We start from the raw sequence: 17,289 nt of genomic DNA, 5'->3' as shown, positions 1-17,289 counted from the left end.
TCTATAAAGGTAAGCCATAAGCTACAATTTAAAATCAGCCAAACACAATTTTTACTGGTACATTGAAGAATAGAACAGGTTTTCCACATGTAAGAGATCCTCCACAATATTTTGACTTTCCTATAGAAATCACACTGGAGGGGGTACATATTCCACTGACTACCTTAGGCAAATAGAGGCCTAGTCATGGTTTGACCCCATCCAGCCTCCAGCCCCTCAAAGCCTCTCTCTCACTCCCTGCCAGCAGGATCAGGGGGAGAATTGGAAGGGTAAAAGCTGGAAAACCCCTGGGTTGAGATAACAACTTTAATAAGGAAAGCAAAAGCCATGCACACAAGCCCAGCAAAACATGGAATGAATTCCCTGCTTGCCAGGAGCAGCACCTCCAGGAGAGTAGGGCCACATCCTGTGGAATGGTTACCTGAGACGACAAACACCTTCTCTCCAAACATCTCCCCTTCCTTCTTCCCCTCACTGCAGATCCTGAGCATGCTGCCACATGCTCTGGAACGTCCCTGGGGTCACTGGGGTCACCTGTCCTGGCTGGGTCCCTTCCAAGCCTCCCAGGCAGCCCCAGCCCCTCCCCAGCATGGCCCTACAAAAAGCAGGAAAGGCTTTGGCTCTGTGTGAGCCCTGCTCAGCAATGACAGAAACATCTCCCTCTTCTCAACCCTGTGTTCAGCACAGATCCAAAACACAGCCCCACACCAGACCCTGGAAAGAGAATTAAGTCTTGCCCCAGCCAAAACCAGGACAGGTCTGCAGCAGCACTTGATTCTTGTGGAAAACACTGGGAATCTTGATCTAAAACTGTAGCAAATCCAGTCCAAAAGAGAAGGACAAGGCTATGAAAGTGTAAGTGAATTCAGTCCTGGATTTAAACTTTGATAGCTTGTGTCCTTTGTTAAGCATAAGCTGCCAAATCTTACAGCTGCTTCAAATAATTCTTGCTGAATGTTTTTTAAAACTGTCTCTTTGTTCCTTGCTGTAGGATGTATGAAGGATGTCAGATTTAACAACTACAGAATCCCTCTGGACACTCAAGGGAAGGAGCTGGTGTCAGTGTTGAGTGCCCAAGGCATCAAAGAAGGCTGTTCTTCGGAGGCCTGTAGGAATAACCCTTGCAATCAGGAATTTGTGTGTATTGATTTGTGGATGATGCATGAATGCAGGTAATTGGTGGAAAGAGAAGCACAAAACCCTTCAGAATGAGGTGGGAAAGGGTGGATGTTGAAGTATGCAGATTGAAGGCTGGCACTGGCAATCTCATCAAATCCCTGGAACCACAGTGGCACACACTGGACACCTGCACAGGGAGCAGGTTACTGTGTCCTTACAGAAACCACCACAGCTGATGTAAATCAGCCTGGCTCCAGGGATTCTGGAGTAAGTTCAGCTGCCTGTCTAATGGAAAACATGTAAAGAGCAGCAGCAGATCCAGAATGCTTGTAAACCCTGGAACCAGGATAGGAGTGTGTGTGAGCTGGAGTGGCACAGTTCCCTGGCTGTGCTGTGAAACCTGTGCTGTGCAATGTCAGTGCTTTCTCTTGTGAGGGTCTGGTTTCTTACACTCCCCTGTAAGATACTGTCACCTCTGTTCCCTCCCAGGCTCCTCCTGCTGCTTTAGGAACAACACCACACTATTGAGCTCGGATTCTTGTGGTTGTGGCTGGGGTCAGGACAAGACTAATTCCTTTTGCTTGTGGTGTGCAAATGAACGCTTTACTTACACACACTTTAATGTCTGCACACACTCCTGACTGCCACTGTCCACACAAATGGAGTTCTCTAACTCTGGAGAACATAGCACAGCTTGTCCTGCCTAGCCAGAACTGCAGATGCCAACCCAGCTGGTTCTCACAAGGATAACCTTGCAGAAGGCAGTGGAGCTACCCGAGTTCTGAAAGCCCCAGGCACACGGGTCTGAAGTACGGCTGCCTCAGGAAGGGCCACAACCTGTCACGATTTCACATAACTTACTCCCCGTAGCTGCTTCGGAACCCGTGCAAAAAGCGTCACCAAAGTGTGTATTTTAAACTCTTCAGTGCTGCCTGTCTGTGGCTGTTTTCTCCCGGTCTAACAGTCCCGTTCTGCCCTGGTGTGTGCAGCTGCCCTGTGGGACACATGATCCTGGAGAACGCCTCAGGCCGGCAGTGCGTGTACACGGCGTGCGCCGAGCGGCCCTGCAACTACGGCACCTGCGTGTCCCTGTCCCCCACCGCCTTCCAGTGCCACTGCCCTGATGGCTACGCCGGGCGCCACTGCGAGATCACCCTGGCCATCTTCCACAAGGACACGGGGCTGAGCTTCACCTCCCTCTTCGCCATCTGCGTCTGCTTCCTGGCACTCCTAGGTAGCTACGGCAACTACGTCTTGTATTACCTGTGGTGAGCGCACGTGTCCACCTGTCCTGAGCGGCCATCGTCTCCTCTCCTGATGAAAACTCCTGAGGGAGACTCAGCTCTGCCTTCGTTCCTTTGCTGTGGTCCCATCACTGATTTCTCATCCCTCTGTGCATCCACCGTTAAGTGAATCAACATTTGTGAGCTATGGGAGGTCTCTGCAGTTTTGTTTTCTTCACATTTTCACGTCACTGCTGAGGAACTGTTCAGATGCATAATTGGAAGCAAATGCAATTGAACAGCAGGAGTGGAAATTGCTACCGGATAAGCATTGTTTAAAATACTGCTGAGCATGAAACAAATTTTTCAGTCTAGGAGAAACTTCCTGTCTGATAGGAATACATACACTGGTCAGGCAGGAGCAGACTTTGCATCTTGCCAGTTGTGTCCCAGCTCCTAAGCAGCTGATTTAGTCTTCCTCACCCATTTTCAGGCTTAGGCATTGGATCTCAAAGAGGAGAACCAGAAGGCTCTTAGTGAGGAAGGATCACATCTTGGAGTCTTTTCTTGTTTATTCAAGTGTCATGGAAGTTTGCCTCAGTAAAGACATAGGATTTTTCTCCTGGCTCTTAGTGTTAATGCAGTTTCATTCAGAAGTTGTAGTAAGAGTTGTAGTAAGAGTATGGAAATACCATAATTTTCCCCAACTCTGCTAGATACTATGTTTGCCATGCAAATATGAACAGCAAATTAGTGGGAAGCTAAGTGGTATTACAGCTCTTGGAATCCCAGATAGCTGAGGTTGATAATAGATCTTTATATTAGAGAATTGCAGGGTATGACCTCTGTGTACCCCAGTTTCAATCCCAAGGTCATTGAGATGCTGCTCCACAGAACTGCTGCCCTGTAGATACTCTGTAAGAGGTTCAAATTTCTTTAGTTCACTGTACTGGTAATTTATGGTATTTGATGATTTGAGGTCTTACTCTGAGCTTTTATTGATTTTTTTAGAGTTGGTAGCAGAGTGATGCACAAGTTTCTATTTATAGAATGTTCAGTATCTGATGTTGAAACTTGCCAGTTGTGTAAATACACTTAAGCATTTAAGAAAAATGTTTAAATTAATGAATGCAAAGGCAAAATGTGCCTGATTCTTGTTTTTTAGTAAAACATCTAAAAGTAATTTCCTCTTCTGTCTTGTGTCTTCTTGTGTTTCATTTGTGTGTAATTCTGTCTGTTCCTGTCATGTTATTACTTCTTTTCCCCCGTCTGTAATGCCTTTCCTATTTCAAAGTTCAGCTCCACACAGGACCGAGACAGGTCAGAGACACCACTTGGTCTTTAACCAACTTTGAGTTGGGCTTTAAAGGCTGTTGCAAAATGCTCTTTAAAGGCTTTTCTTCTTCTGTGTTTGATGTTCACCACACTGGAAAGTGCAAACCCCAGACATTTGCTGAGAAGCCCAGAGTGCAGCCGTGCTGGCCCTGCTGTGCCCTGGGGTTTACTGGTGCCTGCATCACCTGTGCTCTGCTCCTGTGTCCCCACAGCTCTGCTCAGTGCCAGCTTCCTCTGGGCTCACTGGAAGACGCGCAAGGGTCTGCACGGAGGTGTTTACCATGGATCTGCTCATCCTGAGGATCTGGAGGACATCAGGGAAAACATCCTCAACTACAATGAAGAAGGGGGTGGGGAGCAAGATGAAGTAAGGATCACTGTTATGTTACAATTAAGAGGGGACTGGTGCCTCAGCGTGCTAAGGAAAATGCATTTTGTGCTTTGTCCTCAGCCTTCGTTCTGCTGATTCAGCCCTGCAGTTGGCAGATGAATTATTTGGAAGGGTCTGTACGTGAGGGTGCATGTTTCCTAAGCAGAGATAAGTGCCTATCCATTTTTAATTTGTCTTAGAGCCAGTGCATGTTGGAAGGAACCTGCAGGGCGAGTTTAGCAGTAGGGAACTAACAGCTGCTGGGTTTGGTTTTGGGGCTCAGGGGACACTGAGGTTCTCAGGGCTCATTTCTGCTGGAGCTCCAAGGGCTTGGAAGAGCCTGGTGTGAGTGTTCCTCAGGTGTTCACACCTCCCTTGTTGGGAAGGGGAGGTGCTGGATTGGCTCCTCTGAGGCCCTGAGGCATGCGGTGGGTATGGAAGAACCTTTCTGCATTTTTGTGTTTTGGAGATAAATACACCAGTGAACACAAGCTGTTTATACTTTGAGTAGAGCAGATTATACCCAAAGCAGGTATTATTAAGATTCCTGCTGGCTGTTCTAAGGTTTTAATGAGTCAGTGAAAGGCAGAGCTTTGAAGGAAAATGGTGGATATTATAAACAAGTACTCTTAGTAGATGATTTACTGACTTATAGATGCTTTCTATGTTTATAAAAGGTAAGAAACTTCCTTTCCAGCTGTTAATTTCATGGATTCAAGGGGTGGTGTGACTCTGCAGAGGTAATAATAGTCATGGTGCCAAGTGTGATGGGACAAAAACAACCAGTGATTTAAAAATATTCTTACTTATAGGGTATCCTTATTTTCTTGGTGAATTAGTGGGAACATAATAAACACAGACATTTCCCATGCGATAACATAGACAGCTATAAATCCTGTTTTCCTTAATCAGATTAACTTCCTCTGCAATATTTTGCAATTTTACACCCAGAAGGTCTTTTTGAGGAAATCTACAGTTACTGTATGACATGTTTAATTACTTTTGGAGAGTTCTTAAAATATACTCCTTATTTTAAGCAGTGGAATCAAATTAGTGACTTGATGATCTCCATCTGAGGCTATTACTCTGCCTGAAGAAACAGTGCTTGGAGTGTAGCCTCTCTGGGTTCTGTGTACTCTTCCTAAATTATTCAGATTTAACAGTTGCTGGGATTTCAACTGAAACTTTTTAAGCAAAAACATAGTTGTTTGTCTAGATTTAAAAAACCCAAACAAATCAGCCCCTAAAATACCTGGAATTACATCACTCTAGTTGTGTTCTAATGTTACCTACCTAACAAAAGGATCATGAGCTTGCTTGGATAAGAGAGTTTAATTTTTGTAATGTTTGTGGATGAGGGCACAAGAGGTTGTCATATGAAGGAGTTTCTGCATCTGGAATGAATAAATTTTCCCCCAGAGAAATTAGGATCTCCTAAAAATTGCAGGAGCTCAGTGCATTGTTAAGTATACATTGAACTCAGCTGACCACCAGATGTTTTTAAGAGCCAGCTCTGGACCCAGAGTTGGGACTTGAGTTGGGTTTGTGGATGGCCAGCCAAAAAGGGTTATTATTATTTATTTATTATTTATTATTACTATATTTATTATTAGGTATATATAAGGGGGTAGGTAGTATAATTTCTTATTATCAGAAGAAATGTGTCATTTTAATGAACAATTAGTAGCAGTGAAGGATGACTTTAATATCACCCATTTCAGTGAAGGGATGATCCACAAGTCTGTATTGGAACAAGCTGCCATTTAACTTGTGTATGATGAAAAGTTGCTCCATGTCATGGATTCTCCCAGTATCCATGCTCACAGTGGGGCTCGACTGGGGCTTGCATTAATTTAGGATGTGCCTAAGGCAGGGATCTGGGCTGCGGGTCTTGGTGCTCATCACCAACACTCCTCAGTCTCTGGGGGAATGGGAATAAGCAGCTCCTGTCCCAGACCCCCATCCTGCCACTTGGGCAGCTTCTTGATAGCAAGTGGGGGGGAAATTTAAATTGTTCTCTGCCTCTAGGGGAAATTCAGCAGAGCTCACTGAGATTACCTTGGTTAATCTCTTACCAGCATGGTTATGTACACTGCCATATGCTGGAAAACTAAAGAAATCTTTTGGGAAGTGCTGATTCCACACCTGCATCACTTATGGCTCCTGCTCCCATGAACAGTATTAGCAATACAAATAATTATTTGTTTGTTCTAATGAACTCTGTCTCCCACCACCTGTCAACATCCTTCTTTGGCCTGTAAATCAGTCCAGGGACATAACCTTGGGGTTGTAGGGACATGAAGGATGCTGGGGGACAGGATTTCACTTCCCCTTTGCAGGTGGCACAAAGATTCTGATCAGGGAATGCCATTAACTGTTGGCATTGGCAGTTTTGTGCCAGAGGTTGTGGCACAATTCCCAGACAGCATTTACTGTGGTTGAGCTGGGAGGGAATGAGTGACTTTTTTGGGAGTAGGTTTACTTGGCTTTTACAGTTGTGCTGCTGCCCCATAGTTAGACATTATTCCAGAGACTGGTAAAATTTTATCAGAAATCACAGTAAACTTTTGAACTACTGCTGCAGAAAGATTTCTTTAACGAGCTGTTTGTGAATATCCTTTCTCACCTCTTCTGACACACTTGTGGTACCAGTGTCCAGTAATGATAAGACACTCAGATCTAAATTTCAGAACAGAGATCGGGGCATTTCTGTCAGCTTTATTTATCTTTTGGTATGCAATCAGACTTGATTCTGACCCTGACTGCAGCACAGGTGTTCCTCAGGCTTTCTCAGGTGCATTGCAGGCGGCAGAGTTGGCAGAACACCCAACCCTTCAGGTGCTCATAGCCGCTGGACCGACTCGGGAATCCCTCCTTTATTCCCACCAGAACGTGAACTTTGGCGACGCACAGAGTATTAATTCCATGCGCCCGATTTCTCCCTGCAGGACGCCTACAACATGGCAGAGCTGCAGGTGTCCATCCAAGCCAGCCCGGCCTACACGCTGCCCAGGAGGAAGGAGGCCGTGAGGGCGCGGCGCGGGGCGGCGGCGGGCCCGGCGGGGCGGGCGGAGCTGGGCCGGGCGCTGTGGGCGCTGCTGAGGGAGGCGGAGCTCAGCGCCCCGGGCCCGCCGCACGACTCCCTGCGCGTCTTCTGCACCGAGGGCGCCGGCTCCAGCGCCGGCAGCCTCAGCTCCCTCAGCTCCCTCAGCTCTCTCAGCTCCGCGGCGCTGGGCGGCGGCAGCGCCTGCGAGGACATCCGCGAGTGGGGGCCCAAGTTCGAGAAACTGAGGGAGCTGTACTCGCACAGAGAGGCAGGAGACCTGTAGCTGCTCTTCTCAGTTCTGGAAACAGCAGTGAAGCCCGGTTTTTTATACTCCTGCTCTCTATTACCCCCACCCGGCCTTTTTTCCTCTTTACAACAGGGATTCAGATTCCCACTAAGGAGGCACACTTGGCAGCAAGTTGAAAGATGAGTAGGAGCTAATCCTGGGATATGTACTTGGAAGAACAAAGAGAGAATCTGGAGTACGCAGTCATTCACATACTGTGGCTAAGAAGTACAGGTATTTTTTGTCACTAAAGCAATGCAGGACTCTTGAGGTACTCAGTGCACACAGCCGGAGGTGTGCTGGAGCTGAGGAAAGCGTGCTGGGCGTGCTGTTTCTGGTGCTTTAACAGTTATTTGAAGAAAAAAACACCATGTATTTTTCTTATGTAAATGAAGTCCGTGGTGTATTATATCCCTCTTTTTTCCCGCAGTGGCGCAGAGATCACAGTGCAGGTGCCAGTCCGGGGGTACAGGTAAAGGAAAGAAGCAAAAGGATGAATTGGAACTTCACTTATGCTGTGATTAAATCCCTTTATGCTGTCACACAAGGGCAGAAACTGGATTTAGGTATAACATATGAACCCAGGTGCTTACAACTACATAATTTTCCTAAGGAAAAGGCCAGGTGTTCTGGCTACAGGCCTCAAAAGGGGCTGGTCAGGAATTTCGCTAGCAAACACCACAGTTCACCACAATCTCTCATTCCTGATGAGCTGCTAAACTGAGCCTAAACCAGCCTGAACTGTGCCATTTGCATCTACAACTCTGTCGCTCATGTTTTCTTAAATCTCATTTGATAGAAGCATTGCAGGACATATCTGGGGACAGAGAAACACAGGGAAAAAGCTAACAGCAATACCAGTGGGTGGAATATTATGCTCTAAATTTATCAGTCCCTTTTTCAAACCATCTAATGTCCAGCTGCTATGCTGGATTTTTCTTAAACTTGACAATATTTGGAAGAGAGAAGGTGCCACTAAATTTTTTTTTAATTGAGATCACTTGTACAGATAAATGGAGTACAGTGCAGCAAGCCCAAAATCTTAAGCTGTGCTGTTTCTTCTATGTATCATATGTAAATTATACTATGGTATGTAAACTATATGTAATATGTACATTATAGATTATGAGCTAATAATATGAATATATCCTAGTTTCTAATAATTTGTTTCATTAAAAGAAAGCATGAAACAATGTATTGTAACAGACATTAAAACTGCTTTGCTCACAGTAGCTTGTTTTGGAAGGTCTGGCTTTTATTTTTATACATCTATTAAAACCTGTAAGTAGGTGAATGCTGTCTGCAGGCCAGCTCAGTTTGCACATTTCCCAAATGAGAAATATCCACACAGTACCTTGTTCTCATATGCATTTGTGCCACTCTGGAAAATCTTGAGTTCCCCATTAAGCAATGGTTACACACTGCAGGTGGTGAGCATTGTCCTCTGGAAAACCTAAATCCCGTTTTTACTCAGACCCAATGGTTTTGGTTCACAGACAGTACAGTCTGTGATTTCATAATTTTCCTGACACTTTTATTTGCCTGGGAGGAAACCCTGGCTGAAACATCCTTGCAAGTGTTCACCAGGCCAGCGTGCCAGCTCCTGTATTCCATGATCTCACCAGTCACAAACAGGATATGGAAAATGAACTAAATATATATTATGCACAAAAATCTGTTCCTTCCTGAAACAGTAATAATTTTGTCTACATACCTTGTATTCTTCCCCTACCTATGGACATGCTGTTGCTTTGGCTGGTTTTAATGTAATTTAGCCTGTAAGCTCCTTGGGGTCAATGCTGTCTGTATTTGCCTGTCAAGTGTCCTGCCTATCTCAGGCACCACATGAATAATAAACCAGCCTTCTGTCTCAGGTGTCTCTGCCTTGTTTGTGTTTAAGGATGACTGAAGGGTGGACTCTGTTGAATTATTTCTCAGTTTTGCTCAGATGCTTCCATGGATATGAGTCACGGGTGCTGTGCTGCCTGAAAAGCTTCTGCTGGTGGGCTCAGGATCCAGTCACACACACAGAGAACACTTCTAGACCTTGTCAAAGCTCTTCCTCCACCTCTGAGGAACTGGAAACTGGACTGGTCCCTGGGTGAGACAGACAACAAGCACAAGTGGTGCCCAGGAACCCTGTGGGTGGCAAACAATGGGTCACACAGAGTAGCCACAGCGCTGCTGAAGTTCACATGTGTCAGTGCTGTCCCAAATGCTGCTTGCCTGCTGCTCCTTCCTTCCCCCTTACAGCTGTGGCCCTACTTTGTAACCAAACATGGAAACAACACCCCCAGAGCCTCGGAGGTGTCTGTGCACTCACAGTGAGTACCACCTTGTACAGAACACACAGAACAGAACAAAAGGACAGGAAACATTTCCAAACTGCTCTAGGAGCTTGTGTCGATACAATCTCAGTAATGGGACACACTCATTTACAGCTGCCATGCCCTATTAAAGCCTACTCTTCCTCTTTCCAGAGATTACTAATTAGTTCACTTAATTTATCTGTTTTAATTTGCATGCTGCTCTTTTAATTACTGTGCAATTGCTGAAATCATATCCTCACTTGTTCTGCATTTGCACAGGAACAAATATTTCAGTGCCTCTACAGAAAGGCTTATCCCATCACTGCCATGGCTCCCAGGGAGAACAGCTGGCTTTCCACAGAAAGCTGTGCCATGGGTCAGGGGGGAAGGAAAAACACTGAATAAAATACCCTGTTGGGTCCCTAGGTAGTGAGATTTTCAGTAATCTAGTACTTTTATTAATCTTCTTCTACGTTCTTTACAGACTTTAAACATATAGTAAGAACATTTTATTTAGCATAAAATGTTTGTAAAGGTCTGGAATTTAAATAATCATGTGGATATTAGTATTTAATCTGGCTGCCTGTCAACTACATTAATCTTTGCAGTCTTCCCCCGTTAAAATGACATTCCAAATACATGTAATACGTATAACATGGAGCCAAGCCATAGGAAAGCTGATTGTCCTTAGGTCTGACCTACTGACCAGCAGGTTTAGGAGGGAAAACAGGACTGTAAAGAAGCAGGATTAGGTGGGAAGAAGAAAGTTGAGCATTTTCTTAATTACAAGAATGCTAAAACCCATGGCTATCTCCTGGGGATTGAAAGGAGGTGGTTCCCTGGAGCCCAGAACCACCTCTATGCAAAAACACCACGTGTTTTACATCCCATCAATTACATTAATCCCTAATTAATGCTGGTGACCAACTCCCCCGAGCCCCCTTTAGGCCAGTCTTACATGGTGGCAGTTTTGTCTCCAGCTCTGCACATCCTGCCAGCTCTTGCCACAAGAGTCACATCAGGACACCTACAGCCCTTGAAATGTGCTTCTTTGCTCCCCAAGAATGCACCTTTCTGTTCATTAAAAATACTAAACTTGAGCTACAATGTGGAAGCAAGCAGGTCAAAGCATTTAATATATGATTTTATATATATATTATACACTTAATAAATAAAAAATAATACTTATTTAAATGGATATACTGCCTCAGTCTGCTGGCCTTACTGGAGTTGACATGCACAGGGTGATGACTGGTAAAAATCATAGCTGGTGCCTTTAGCTTCTAACAAAGGAAACCCAGTGATCTGTTAAAACACAGAGGTGATCCCAAAAAAGTTAGTGCTATACACAATAAAATGAGCTTGAGAAGCCAAAAAATATTGAGTAAAAATATTTTACTTTCCTCCTATATGGACCTAAACAAACCTGATTCCCTAGCCAGGTCTTTCTCAACCCATCCCAATGTATAAAAAAGCAAAAAAAGTGACTTTGAAATTACACAATTTATTTAGTATACAATAGTCATTACATCATTTTACAACAACATATTATAAAATAACTGTGTTAGATCCCACCAGCAGAACACTGAAACAAGAAATGAAAATACACTTACGGCTTTTCTCAAAGGCTTTTCTCTCTTAAAAAAAGTCCTGACTCCTTGATAGCATTTTGTCTGCAATCTAAAAAAAAAAAGCCATTTATACCACAATCCCACTGATCACATGCAGCACGAAGTCCTTGTCCCTGCCATTCCCACTGCTGGTTACCAGGGAGAGTCGGTGCAGCCCTTCTCCCCCAGCCCCTCGCAGGCCTTGTTTCCAACAGGGGCAGGGGGGAGCTGCTCCCTCTGAGCTGGGAACTGCTCGTGGCCCTCAGCACATGGATTTACTCTTTGAAACAGGCTGGTGTCTGAATGCTGCACTGCAATCCCTGGAATATCCCTTAGTGTTAAACTTTTCTGATAATCTCTCACAATACATCTTTCTGTTTAAAAAAACCCCAAACAAACCAGTTTTCACTTGGCAGTTTCTGTGAAAAGGTTAAATTTCTCCTTTGGCAATATTAGAGACTGCATTTTTGAATTAAGTCTGTTTAAAAATAATTACTATTCCAGTCAGGATTTCTTAGTCTCAGCTGTTACCTGTAAGTAAATTCTGAAGACAACAGGCTACCTGTGGGCTTGGGAATCCCTCCCCTCCACCAAAGGAAAGTTACTGCACCTTTCCAGAAAGATCCAATTGCATTCTAGAACAAGCCATACAGCCCAGACATCTTTTACCTTTTGTGTGCTTGTTTTCAATTACTGAAGGCACTCACTGAGGGATTCACTGACCCAGGCTTGCAGCAAGAACCACCATGCATCATTACAGGCCTAATTAAAGTTTTAATACTGATTAAAATGTTTTATTATTGTATTATGTTAAACTGCAGTGGTCTCCAACCTCATTAAAGGATACAGGCTAGGAATTACTCAGGAGTTTCAGCTGCTCAGTGTAACAACCCAGCTCCTGTCAGCGTGTGATTTAACACAGCCCAGCTACAGCACAGCCTTCTGTGCCAGAGAGAAAGGCAGAAAGATGTTGAACACTGTTTAATGACTATTTACTGAATATAAAACTGTTTGAGCATGTGACATAACCATCTCCATCTCTTCGGTGATTTACCTCGGTACAACTGAAAGGGAGAACACTTAAATCATTTGGAACTGGAGCCCAGCTCGGTTGTGACAGTTAATGCCATTACACATCTTGATTAAATTAAATATGGAGTTTGCTATCTGCAGCACTTTAAGTTTCCCATCATTAGAAATTAATTGCAGTAGGTAATTATTGTAACTGAGTTATTTGCATAGGCCACAAACACTCTTATAGGTGTTCAAATGTTAATTCAGCTTGGGCCTAGAGGCACTTGATTATTACAATTTTGTTTTTTGTAAGAAACAAATGAGCCTAGTGGATGGCTAATTCAAGATGGAGAGTACTGTGAGGCTTCCAAATTTGATTCCTGATTTCAATTTAAACCCAAAGCACTGCTAAAAACACAGCAAAAGCCATGTGGTACCTTCATAACATTTAGAAATCCAATACAAATCACAAAGTTCAGGCTGGTAAAAAGACAAAGGGTACAAACAAATCACAAAATTCTCAGCATTGAGGTCTGACTTCATTTAATCTTTCATTTAATTTTAAAATCCTAGTAGTCTCTGTTTTAGGCTAAAGAACAAGGACACAATGATTTTGTGCTAGAATATAGAGCTCTGTGTCTGAAATTATTCAAAACCAAGCTCTATGATCTGAATGTATTTGAAATAATGGTTTCCTGCTGATTTAGAGACGAGTTTTTCTTTTGTCCGATTTTGCTATCCTAGTGGGATTCACACAAGGAGAAAAAGGATCCCCTGTAGTTCAGACAGTATATACAGAAAAGTGTTCTGAGAATCCAAACTGAGAAATTCAGATTTTTGTTTGTTCTGAGCATTTTACAAGGATATAAACATGCAACATGTATCAAGCATGCTCCAGCCTTTTTTCTCACTAGAAATATGTAACACTCCATCATTAAACACTATGTTATAAACCAGTTTGTTTCTGATCACTAAAAATGCTGGACCAAAGATTAAAGTTTTTTCTTCAAAATTGTTTGCTTAATCCGCACTCACTGATTCTGCAGTCACGCTCACAAGACTGGAAACTCATATCCACATACATTCCCAAAGAATTCAAAAAAGAGGCACTGAAAGAGCCAAGGATCTGTCAAAAAGGATCAGACTGTGAGACAAAACTTCATTTTGTGACTATTTTTAGGATTCACAAAGGCAATGCTTACTCAGGGCAGGAGCAGCATGGGCTGCTTTCACTGAATTTCTACCATTTGAGAGAAAAATCTGAACTGCTGAGCAGATTCGCAGGCTGGCACTTGGCAGTGCTCCCACAGGCCTTTGTCTTCCAAACAGTTGAAACTGGAAAACAATTGCAACCTAAATATTCTGTGGGTCAAAACTTATAATCAAAATGGTCCCTGCTAGCATTTATTTATGAATTTATGAAAATTTAGGTAACATCAATAATGTTATCAAAATTAAACTGTCTAAAAAAAAAGAATCACAGTAATTCAACAGGAAATCATTGGTGTAAAATATCTTAAAAATATAACCTGTTTGTAAACTTCATCTGCATTTCCTAATGTGGGTCCTAGCAGTGGAATACTGAACTTGAAGTCACGGTTGGAAATGTTATTTATGCTTGGCAAGTTTGTAAACATGGAATGTTTTGTTTTGAAACACCCTGGTGAAGTGCATGGTGTAAGAAGGAAGGTTTTTTTTAATTTCCTCACAGAAGCGAGGATACAATGAAGGTTTCAAATCAGGTTCATTCTCTCCCAAGCCATCCATGATCTGCAATGAAATGGAACAGTGTGAGATTTCTTTAGCCAATTCAATTTAGCTATAGGCAATAACAAGTTCCTAACAACCTCCACACTACATTCGCTGGGTCAGGCTGGCCAGGTTTGTTCACAGTATGAAACAAGGGGAAGGAAAAAACAGCTTTAAAACAGTAAGACTCAGAATATTGTCTCTAAATGGATAAAGCTGCTTTGTCAGAGGTCCCTATCTGCTTGGGCCTGTGCAGCCTGCTCTGGGGCTCCACCTCAGCCCCAGAAATACCTGAGAACTCCCCTGACACAGAGTGGTAACAGAACCACACTGTGCTTGTGGGAACTGAAGCTCTGAAGTGATTTATATTGGGGAGGGAACTCTGTTTGTGCACTCCTAACCTGGAGACCGTCAGAAAGTGCTTACTTATCCTCCCCAGGCTGAAATCCCCCCTTTTTTATTCTCAAATACCCTTAAAAGCAAGTAGTGTTAATTTGGCCATTTTGAGAATGTCTAAAGGCTGAAGTAGGTTTTCCTTCCCACAGTGCAAATACGCTGAGCTACCTCAGATCTCACTGACTGGGTTTCAGAGCAAAGTCAAGCAAAATGTATTTTATTTTTTGATCTTGTCTGTAACACTCACGTGGCCATTGGCTACATCCAGCAGGTCTCGCAGGCGGCAGCCCCTGCTGTGCCTCCTCTCATAGCAAATGCTGTCCTCCAGGATCACGTAGTCCGTGCCAAAGGAGCGCAAGATTCCGTACACGTCACCGGGAGATCGCTTGGCATAGATCTGGTAAATCTGGAGAACAAGGAAACTGAGCTCCAGCACACACCACATCAGCACTCACTATTGCTTTGTTTGCTCTGTCATGACTCTATCTTGAGCCAAAGAACTGAGCCTGAGAAACCATGTGAATCAAATATTACAGAAACAATCTATAAATGCTTTATTCAATAGCCACATGGATATGTGTGTTGTGGCGAGGATGCTGCTGGCTACACAACACTGGATGGTGCTGTCAGGCTTTGAGAGTATCTCAAGCCCAGAGAAGGGTAGGTGGAAACAGTCTCCCCAGCTCTGTGTGGAGTTTCCCAGGGTGGTTTCTATATCAAATGCTGTGTGCTGTTATGGGAACTGAAGGGAGTGTCAGGGAATGCTCTGTGTGGGTTTAACAGCCCAAGCAGGCACCAGCATCTACTGATGCCACAGTAGCCAAACCAGTGCCCTTGGACTAGCTGGGTACCCAGGCACAGAGCTGCTCAGACACTCACCAGCTGCCAGAAGTGAGTCAGGAGATCCCAAAGCACTTAAATCCTGGGCCTGTGCCTGACAGTAAGTTACTCCATAAGTAAAGCACATGATGCCTTCTGCAGTGTTTGCTGGAGTGGAGTCAGTGACATGGGCAAGGATTACTTCAAAAAATCAGAAATCTCTTACCTGCTTTGTTCTCTCTCTCAGGTTCTTATCCTCGTAGTGGGGATGGTTGGTTAAGGTCCGTCCAGTGCACAGTTTGACTCCTGCCAACAGCTGCATGCTCCCAGCAAACACTGCTGTGTTTGGAGTGTTTGACCTAAACAAATGTTGATAAGTCTGAGGAAGTCTCTGCAGGGGCATTTTTGCAATGCTTGTGGCAGATCAGAAGGAAAAAAAAGACTGCAAAAGTATTTTTCTGCTTCTCCTCTATTCAGGGAGCAAACTGTTCAAGCAACTGTTTTCTTCAAATGCCAGTGGATAAATTATGATTATACTCAACTGCAAATAAAAAATTTACTAAGCACTATGAGGAAATCTAAGGAAAACATGATCCTGACAACTTCAAACTATTTCTATATTTCATGTATTTCTCAGGTTCATAAAGCCTCTGAATATTTATAGGTTAATATATTCTAATTATTTTAAAATTTCAAGGAACTTATTGTGACTTAGGTTTGTGTCTGATATATGTAAGGTACTTTATATAAAATGAATTATTTAATCTGAATGGTAAAACTTTCTGCTCCTGGCATTCACCATTCACTTGGAATGAAAACTTTGTTCCATGAGACATTCATCTTCCTATTCTGACAACTGGGAGAGAAACTATGAAAAGACACCCCAGTTGTAAAAAGCTGGGGCAGGGGGATGCAGAAGATGCCAGAATAATGCTGTCACTTATTGTTACTGTAACCTTAGAAATTCCACATAGCAATCCTGTTATCTCAGGATCACTCAAATACCAATAATGAAAATTTTTTTTTTTTGCTCACCTTCTTTCAAACAAGCTTACAATCTAAGATATTTGCAAAGACACAAAAGAAGAGCAGAGCAAAAAGAAAGAGTAAAAATGCCAGGCAATGAATACTCCCATCATCAGGCTAATTGAAACTGGCTATATTTTGCTGAAGTGTCTTCTAGTGCTTAGCAGGCACATAACCATGGAAGGGTCTGTGAAGACTAAACCAAGAGAAAGCAGCACACATGAAATCAACTAAAATGAAATTAGAATGTGAATAGGTGCCTAACATCCCCTTACATGCACTAAAGTACTCCAGTAACTGTGACACTTAGGGGTGCACTTTAGGGAGCCTTTGGAAACTGCAGCTACACACTCAGCCCTCTTTAAGCTCCATGATCGGCTTGAAAATGTTGAGAGACAAGTATTAAATTTTACTATCGCCTTTCAAGAGATTATGCTTAGAAAATGAATTAATAATTACAAACCTTTCCTAAGAAATCTTGCACTGGTACATTAATCTCATCTAGGAAGGCCAGGGATAGTGTTTTTAATAGGCCAGTTTAACTTTACTGATAGACTAGTCCTTCAGCACTTTATAAAACCAGTTTTCATTTTCAAGTCTGAAAATATTTAATCTCCTAAGAAATTATTTATTACTTAAAATATTCAAAGCCACAAGTGTCCTGAAGTACATGTTCCATTGCAAGAAATTAATTCCTGCTGGAATTTAGGACTATGCAAATGGAATGGCCCTGACAGGCTGTCAGCCAGGACTCATCCCTGGAGCTGTGGGAAAGCACAAGTCTGTAGGACTAAGCTGCAAAGGACATGGGCTGGACTCAGAGGGGAGAGCTTAGACACCCAAATAAAAATGATGATTCTTAAAGCATCTTCAACATATTTCTGTGTTTATGCCTGGGACAGGCAACTTCTAATGTGACAAGTAGGTTTCTGTGCTTGTTCAAGATTAGTTCAAATTTTAAAACCTGACTGGCCTTACCAAGGCAAC

The 17,289-nt window shown here is 43.3% G+C and overlaps 2 protein-coding genes across 9 annotated transcripts in view; one reads left to right on the top strand and one right to left on the bottom strand.

Annotated features, from left to right (window-relative positions):
* The window catches only part of LOC107209655 (neural-cadherin-like), a 70,612-nt gene extending 61,360 nt beyond the window's left edge, over nt 1-9,252 (top strand). For 2 of the 3 annotated variants that reach the window (XM_033517096.1, XM_033517098.1), the window contains 4 exons: nt 992-1,172; nt 2,109-2,353; nt 3,890-4,044; nt 6,996-9,252. In XM_033517096.1, coding sequence (XP_033372987.1) covers nt 992-1,172; nt 2,109-2,353; nt 3,890-4,044; nt 6,996-7,376 — 962 coding nt within the window. In that variant the 3' untranslated portion in view covers nt 7,377-9,252. Of the gene's footprint in view, nt 1-991; nt 1,173-2,108; nt 3,536-3,889; nt 4,045-6,995 lie in introns of those variants that run through there. The other variant, XM_033517097.1, reaches the window with a different exon arrangement.
* A 1,920-nt stretch (nt 9,253-11,172) lies between these two features.
* The window catches only part of DPY19L3 (dpy-19 like C-mannosyltransferase 3), a 33,638-nt gene continuing 27,521 nt past the window's right edge, over nt 11,173-17,289 (bottom strand). For 4 of the 6 annotated variants that reach the window (XM_015639926.2, XM_015639923.2, XM_015639927.2 and 1 more), the window contains 3 exons: nt 15,503-15,635; nt 14,705-14,863; nt 11,173-14,082 (listed from right to left, as the gene is read on the bottom strand). In XM_015639926.2, coding sequence (XP_015495412.1) covers nt 13,921-14,082; nt 14,705-14,863; nt 15,503-15,635 — 454 coding nt within the window. In that variant the 3' untranslated portion in view covers nt 11,173-13,920. Of the gene's footprint in view, nt 14,083-14,704; nt 14,864-15,502; nt 15,636-17,289 lie in introns of those variants that run through there. The other 2 variants (XM_033517100.1, XM_015639928.3) reach the window with 2 other exon arrangements.

This window comes from Parus major, chromosome 11, assembly GCF_001522545.3.
Source record: "Parus major isolate Abel chromosome 11, Parus_major1.1, whole genome shotgun sequence".
Classification (NCBI taxonomy): domain Eukaryota; kingdom Metazoa; phylum Chordata; class Aves; order Passeriformes; family Paridae; genus Parus; species Parus major.
This window is presented reverse-complemented; position numbering and strand designations above follow the sequence as displayed.